Source organism: Diorhabda carinulata, chromosome 9 (genome assembly GCF_026250575.1).
Source record: "Diorhabda carinulata isolate Delta chromosome 9, icDioCari1.1, whole genome shotgun sequence".
In the NCBI taxonomy this organism is placed as follows: domain Eukaryota; kingdom Metazoa; phylum Arthropoda; class Insecta; order Coleoptera; family Chrysomelidae; genus Diorhabda; species Diorhabda carinulata.
The window spans coordinates 2947443-2955974 of NC_079468.1; the positions used below are offsets into that span (position 1 = coordinate 2947443).

The 8532-nt window shown below is 31.7% G+C and overlaps 1 protein-coding gene across 1 annotated transcript; it reads right to left on the reverse strand.

Annotated features, from left to right (window-relative positions):
- Positions 1-1141: 1141 nt before the first annotated feature.
- LOC130898108 (uncharacterized) lies at positions 1142-2441 on the reverse strand. Its single transcript, XM_057807160.1, has 2 exons — positions 2220-2441; positions 1142-2122 (listed from the first exon to the last, which is right to left on the reverse strand). The coding sequence occupies exons 1-2, from the start codon at positions 2396-2398 to the stop codon at positions 1699-1701; spliced, it is 603 nt and encodes a 200-aa protein (XP_057663143.1). The 5' UTR covers positions 2399-2441; the 3' UTR covers positions 1142-1698.
- Between the last annotated feature and the right edge of the window lie 6091 nt (positions 2442-8532).

An 8532-nucleotide genomic window follows, 5' to 3' on the forward strand; every position in this document is an offset into this window, starting at 1 on the left:
AAATAAAGAGATTTGAGTATATTACCATTTTTTATTTCAGATTGCATAAATTGTTACAACAAATAACTTTTCCTTAACGTAACTATTTTTCCAGACCATCATGAAAGTATTATAGCCATTGAATGAAAATTTACATACAAAAATATTCGAATACTAAATATTTTCACATAACTCAACATTAACCAATAGATTTGGAAAATGTGTATTTATTAATTAGATATTGAATTTGTAATTGTATGTACATAGAAATCTGTAATACATAGAAAAGTACGTTCTTACTTTCCAAAATAAATAATTCAGATTTCAGTAGTTCTTTATTATTATTCTCCAATCTCCATAATCTACTTTGAGGTTATAAAAAATGGTATTTTAGTTAAGTAATATGATACGTATATGTAAATATTTTACACATTTTACTTACTTCAATGATTTACCTATCAACACAAAATATATTTACACGTAAATATTAACGCAAATTGTTTAATGGTTGAGAAAGAAATCAAGTACAAAGTTTCTACCTGGGGCGTTTGACATTTGACGAGCGCTGAGCCGCTGACCGCGCAGACGACGTTACGTTCCAGGACTTCCAGGGCATGCACAAAGCGAGCAAGGAGGAACGGACCCGTTTGACATTTATCCACTCGTGATTTAACTGGTGCGCCTTCGTATCTCTTCCTTCCACATACACGCGTTTACTCAAAGATTATATACTCGATAGATCTGCCACTCTGTATAAAAATTTGACGACAAAGTTCGATCCTAGTGACATCTCTCCGACTGGCTCCGTACCAAGAAAAAAGATTTTTATAATCAAAGATTTGGGGTCAAAGGTTCATATCCATGCTAATTTCGCGGGAAATTTGAAAATAACTCGAGTAATTTTAAATGCTCAAAGCTAGTTGTCGCATCAAATTGTGAATGAAACAAAAGTATTATGCAAAATACTTTCATATTGCTAACATTTCAAATTCAAATATTGTTGTTTACACGAAAATATAAATACTTGAAATTAAAATGCTGTTTAAAAGTAAAATATTTTGGTTTCATTTACAATTTATGTGACAACCAGGTCCGACCATCTAAATTTCACAATTAAATGGTTTATATAAGATATAGGTAGATGGAATACTGAAACACAGGATGATTATTATAATTTTAATTTTGTTTTTGACATTTTATAAGTATATCCACAAACACAAAAATTTTTCTCCACACTTTAGCAGGCTTAGGACTGTCAACAGTGAGATGTTGGCGTGTTTAAAAAATGTTTCTGTTTGTACATGGTACATACAATGGTATATAAAAAACTGATTTTATAACCAAGGTTAATTAATGATTACCGTTGTCTTTCTTGCAGCTTTCCCTATATTTAACATATGCCATATTCATCACAACATCGTAATCTTTATATTGTTGATTTTTGCCCTTCAAAATTTTATTAATAATACCTATGTAATGAAAGGTGCATATGTTAAAACTAATATTTACAAACATATTTACATAATCCTTATAATCTGAACAAAATATTGAGGAAACGTCTGTCAAATCCTCCAAACGAAATATTTGTTTCTTTATGCCTAATGAATTGATTAACTGGGGCAATGTTTCGAAAATTTTATCAAAAAAACTTTTAAAAATATCACAGAATTTTGCTGAAGGCGCACATAAAACATTTTTTTTTACATTTCCTAGAATATATTACAATGACAATATTATATTTTTACACAAGTGGCATTTGAGACTTTTAAATAATTTCTTCGCTACTGAACCTGCCACATAAGGAGTGACAAGATCTAATCCTGTATATTTTGAGCTTCTATTGAATGGTTTATAAATTGGGACATTGACTATTGGAGGAAATAGCAATTCTTTTCCTCTGCATAACTTTTCACTAGGATTCATAAGAGGTTTATTGTCACAGTAAATATAAGTACTTACCAGGTAAATGTAGAGTTGGCAGTGAAAGTTTTTAAACCTGCCATTGGGGTTTCTACAAATTGGTTCAAAATGAATACCACATATTCTATGTGATGATAATACTGTATCTGCTATTATTAACTTGGGGTTATTTATTCTTTGCAACCAAATTCTGCAAACGTCTTCATTCGTAGGAATGGAATGTCTTTAAAAAAGTAAAATAAGGATAAAATCATTATAGATATGAATTTGATTTCAATTTAAATATTTTTATGTTGATAAATATTAAATATTACTCTTACCTTATCGCTTGCTTATTCGTGCATCCTAGTACACAGCAGGCCTTTACTCGTTTACTCATATTGAGTAAGTTAGCACGACAGCACAATTCGCAACAAATAATAACTTTTAAATGCACAAAAATGCAAATAACTAATAAACAAACAATAACAAACACCTTCGCAAGATGGACGTTGTTCATTCAGTAATCTTAGGTTATTTCTCGATACATGATTGCAACTTAGTTTCAAAATCCAGAGTGACAAACATTCAAAAATAAAACACCAAAAAGTAAGCTTCTAGATGTGAGCCAGTAACAGAGATGGCGTACGATACCATTCGTACACTTAAGTCTTGGAGAGGCACTCATTGCATCGAATTTTCGAGGAAATTCCGCGGATTTTACATTATCTTTGACCAGAAAAACGAATAATGATCAGTTGCGAACAAACACTGGTACATCCTTTTCTCGCATGGTTATAAGTGGACTAAACAGCAAAGTTACGCAATCCCGGCTGTTCTACACGCTTCGTAACAGACCAGTGCATATACGACACTAAATATTTCGCGCGGTTATTCAAAATTTCCGGTTTATATTTGTACCAACTTTGTATTTTTAGAAAAAAATATGCTCAAATATAACTTTTAAACGTAATAGTACCGCCTCTGATTGTATATACCGTGTAACAATTAGTTTTCAAGGTAAATACAATAGCCTTTACATAATATGCCCTCCTATGTTTCGAAAAAAGAAAGCAACATGGAAGTTCAGCTAAAACATTTATTTGCGTGGGTCTGTCTTTCATTCAGTTAATATCTACCTACAATAATTACATTGTATAATTAAATGGTACATAATAATGTATTTGAATTGATTAAATTGATTTCAAAAAGACCGAAAGCCGTTGCGCTGACAAGGGAAAAATCGAAACGACGAAATCACTGTTTAACCTGAAAAATTTTATGTGCGTAGCAATTTTTCAAAAATTTAATGCTACAAACACTGTCTATTAAAAATCCATTTAATTCACAGTTGTTTTTGCTACATTAGACAATGTTATCAACAACTTTTTCATCTCTGTAACAAAGTAATCTAACGGATTGTCAAATACTGTAAATCTAATGACTCTGACTATTCGGTATCGTTCACCAATCTACTTCATCCATATATGTAGTACGTCTATATGGACAGTTTCTATAAGTGGAAGCTGTTTCGACTAAAGAAGACAGAATTATAACGATTTCTCTATCCTCCGAGGCTCCAGTTCGGTTATGCGCATTCTCAAGCATGCGCAGTATAGATAAAGTGTCTCGAACGAGAGATAAAATGAATATTGTAGACACCGTAACGTAGAGACGTTTTTTGCAATACCAACTGTCCACATAGGAGTTTTACATATATGACTTTATCTAGATTTCACTGGTCTGTTCGGTTATATCAATTTTTGAACACTCTGAGTAAGATTTCTTTGCCCCGAATCTTGAAAGAAGGTTCTCAGATTTGTTCTGACTTTTGACGTTTTAAAACTTATAAATGATCATTTTATTTGACAGTTGTTTGTATTTTTTTTAGTACTTTGCGTAAAGTACGTACTTAAGACATACTTAAATCAGTAGTACGTATAAAAAATTGCTATTAAGGTCTCCCTAGAGTAGTTGCTAGAGTGCAAGGTTCACATGCGGGAAGTCTCGGGTTCAAATCACCGCTTATTCCACTTTTTATTTTCCTTCTAAGTAGTAATAATTATTTTTTTATTTTTAGGTCGCATTTATGCATGCCGAAGAGAAGAAATTAAAAATTTAATACCTGCACAATGTGCATCTTTAAATTAGTATTGTTACCAATTTAATTCGTCTATTGTCTTGTTAATTTGTTCTAATCGTGATTAAAGTTAATTTTCGTTAGTAGAAAAAAAATTGTACGCAATTCGTGTGTAATGGCCATTTTTCGACCTATGTCATTGTCGAGGATATTCACATTCGTCGAAAAAAGGCTACTGTACACACTTGTTACATAAATAACTATTTTGGTAATGCATTAGAACTGATTATAAAACTACCCCCAGATGTCACGAATTGATAGCCACCTTCGATACGAATTGGTTATCTATTACTATACAGCGAACAAGCCTTTAAATAGTCTTTTTAGACGACGCCGTCTGAAAGTTGTTTTCTGTATTAATTTACATACCGAAAGTCGCGTTTTGAGTGTTCCATGTAGTGACATTGACAGTTCCGTACTGCAAAACACTTTCGGGACGCTCTGGAGTAGACAAATTTAACAGTTGACAGTACCATTTCGATGATTTCGCATAACCTCAAATTTTTAATTTTCTGAAATTATTTGTTTTATCCGAAGTTTTGTCTAAATTAATGAATAACAATGAATGATGATGAAAAAGAAAACATCAGCGATGAAGAGTTACACGAATCCACGCCACCTGATGTTTAAAATACTCTATTATTTATTTTCTTTCCTCGGTGTAATTGAAAAAGTTTTGGATGACAATAATTAGTTATTAACTTTGAAAACGTCAAAATTATATAAGTGGCATTACTCTCCTCAATAATGTTAATTAAATGTTTGTTTTCTGTTGAATTAGAAGTACTGAGACATATTGATATTCGACTTATAGAAATGAGTTATCATAACTCATGCTGTTTGTTTTTACAGTCCAGGAAATAAAACATAAAACGCCGTCATGATATTCGTCTTCAGTGGCATTGGAAACCCCTGGAATATATATTTATCCAATTATATAACGAATTACCACGGAACTCCTGTAGATGACGCAACTGTCCGTCACCCTGGACACCAAATACATCGTGGACCTTTTTTGTCGCGATATTCGAGTTCAGCGACCTCTGAGTAGTGAAATTGAACTTATTTCCTGCAATATTTCCCAGTTATAAGTTTTTAATTTTGAATCATCCGAGATGCACTTTCAAGAGGTTCTCCCGAATCGAATGCAACAGTTAGAACTCAGTAATTTCCAGGTTTTGCCCTTTTTGAGTTTTATTTCATTACTATTAATCGTTCAAAAGCATTAAATTCAAAGTTATAGATATTTTGACCACAGATTCGGTTTGAATTTAGGAAGTGAAGTTTTCAAAAAGTTGACGACACTGCTGCATTCAGTTTTGTAACTTGTAATATTACTATAATTGTAATCGTAATTATGGATGTGATGTGGACTAATTTTTAACCATATAATTGTTGATTCATTCATAACAAACTGCAAAATAGAGACTTCTAGGCATTAAGGAGATATTTCGATATACAAAACGCAATTTAGATTAAATTACATGAAAATTTTGAGGTTATGATCTAGACGGATCAGATTCGTATATTTCTTAACTTAAAATTGAAAACTGTTCAATAATAAAATCAATAATATAATTAACTCAAGGTTTTACGTTATTAATATGTTACGTGGTCTGTTTTTACATCCCACAAATAACTCGGATTGCCACTTACTTCTGAATATGGGCCTTTCTACTACTCGCTTACCTATCGTGGGTTGTACTTTTGGTAAGGACGGCGCCCACCGATTTATTGACGTCACTTTTGTACCAGCCTACGGATAGATTTTGCTACCAGAAAGTGTATGGGTTTTCTCATATACAACAGAAATCGATTTCGATAGTTTATTTAGCAAAAGTTTTTCACAACTATTTGAGTTTTGAAAGAAATAGCAACCATGATCGTTTTAAACCAGTCGTTTATCCGTACCCCATCAAATTTCCAAAAAATTCATTCGGTAACTTTAAAAATGTTTTATTAACAACAGAATATCCATAGTCTTAATGGACGCCATGCCCACACACGCCATATTGAATCACATGCTTAAAACAGCCTATATAAATTTGAAAACTTCGTAGGAATGGCAACCTAGTATTGTTTCTAACATGACATTCAATCACAAAGTCTCAATGTCTTATAATATACACTCTTCAACTCAAAAAATGTTCTGTAGACACTAAAAGTCTTAATGGACCTCATGAAAGTGTTTGTCCACAAACGCACTATTTAGGGTAGTCTATACAATTAAAAATGGCAATGTGGTATTGTTTTAACCATCCCGGTAATCCACATCCCTTATAATACTTTCAATATTCACTGTACAAATCGAAAAATGTTTTATGAATACTAAAATGTCCACAATTTCAACAGACGCCATGTTCGTTCACAAACGCCATATTAAATCACGTGGTTTGAGCCTAATTAATACGACTATCAAAATTATTTTAAAAGATATTAATTACTGACTGTAATTGGTCAAAATGTGAAACAAAATTAAATGTATAATGTTAAAATGTTGAGATATACATTATTTGCAATTTTACATTAAAAATTCACTCTTAATTCAATTACCTGTAGCTTGTATATAGGTAATAAGTTTTATTTTAATCTCTATATCGGTTGTACATGCTTTTCTAAATTATCGTATCTGTTATAAATTCATCTATTTGTAATTAACAGTATTACTAATGGGTCATTAGGTTTTCTAATGATCTATCTTTATCTTTTATTCATGAATTATCGTTTGATCTATCTATTTAATTGATTTAAAATTTATTACTAACATTATAATCAAATATTATCACTGTATTCTCCATTTATAATTGTTATGCGAAATTAAAAGAAGAAGAAACAATGAATCTATTTCCCGATTTCTACTAAAATTTATTAAAAAATAATTTAATTGAAATAACATTATTTTTATTAAATTTTATTTAGATTTAAATATTTCGGAGCCGGTCCTGTTTAATTATTTACTAAGAAATATACTTCTTACTCACAACTACCTACATATTAAATTATACAACACTAAAAAACGTGCAGAACAATAAAAGATGCAACTCAATATGTTAAAGCAATCTTTTTATTCTTAATAAAAACATAACATGGTGTCAGAGAATATAACAATCTAGATACGATCTCCATAGGGTTGATATTGGAAATTTATTTTTGTTCGTAAGATGTCATAATCATAAAATTAAGAGACTCTCCTTTTTGTATCGCGTACATGAGAAAAAAAAAATAAAAGAACAAATTTTTATTAGTCTCCTGTAAATGATTTAGAGAAATAGGAAATTCACATCCCATGAAATTTTATACAGAAACAGTAAATTTTATGTTGCGACGTTGCCGAGTCTACTCAATTGAAATATAAAGTTCATTTAATTGTCCAGTTTCTACTAAACAATTTCTATAATCTATTCTCGATGAAGTGAAAAGTGATTTGAAAATTCGGTCAATTTCGTGCCAAGAAAAAGGAAAGAAAAATAGAAATACGATAGTAAACGCAACGGACCTAACCTAACCTAACCTATTTGTGAATAATATGAGAGCCCAAAAGTGAAAAATTAATCATCAATTGACGAAACAATGGATTATTTAACAACTACTTACATTTTTGAAAGTATTCCTTTTAATTTTAACTCAAAAAACCCAATCACAAAAAATGTTTTAAACTTGCAATGTTTTATTTACCACTAATTCAATGAACGAGCAAAATGGCGGATATTTCTGCTCCTACTTACCCGCGCACGAAATGACATTGCGAGGTCGCGGGAATTTCAAAAATATCGACGTCACCTGTAAAATTTCATTGGCGTTTTTCGGAAGTTTGACCAAAAATGTTAGTCTTATACGAGGTGTTTTAGAAAATACGAGGGCGGTTTCAAATATGATATTATTTATTATCGAATATATTTACAGAATTACAGTTTTTCTAGTTATATATTTTTGAATTCCTTAAACAACTCGAACAGCCATGTACCCAGTGCCGTATTTACAGGAGGGCCGGACGGGCTATGGCCCAGATCGGAAAATTTTAGGGGCGGCAAAATTGAAAAATAAGGAAAAAGTTTTTTGTTGCGTTGATCAATTACCTAAGTTTACGTTTATTTTGGTTAGAAGGTAGAATAACCCAACAGTACTAATAGTAAACATTTCAGTTGATATGTAAGTGAACCAAAGTTGCGATTTTAGTTCCATTCCCCCATACAATGTTTATAATATTCTGATAAAGCCAAATCTGTTTCATCAGTCCAACGCACAAGTCCCCTTCCATTCAATGGTATTGGGCAGGGCGGCAAATCAGGTCTGGCCCGTAGGCGACAACATAAATCCGCCACTGCATGATGTACCTCATCGTTGGTGATAAATTTTTGATCTAGAAGTAACTTCCTACATTGGTCCAAACATGTGGTGGCTGTTGATGTGATATTCTAGGATCTCCCAACTCAGTTCTTATACTGGAGAAGAAAAGCACTTCGCGCTTGAATTCTTCTCTAATTCCACGTCTGTTTCCATAAGGTTAAAGTAGA

Excerpts from the sequence above, each read along its gene's own strand:
- LOC130898108 (XM_057807160.1), bottom strand. The coding sequence starts at position 2,398 with ATGAACAACGTCCATCTTGCGAAGGTGTTTGTTATTGTTTGTTTATTA. Across the intron at positions 2,123-2,219 it reads ACGAATAAGCAAGCGATAAG|ACATTCCATTCCTACGAATG; the intron begins GTAAGAGTAATA and ends ACTTTTTTAAAG.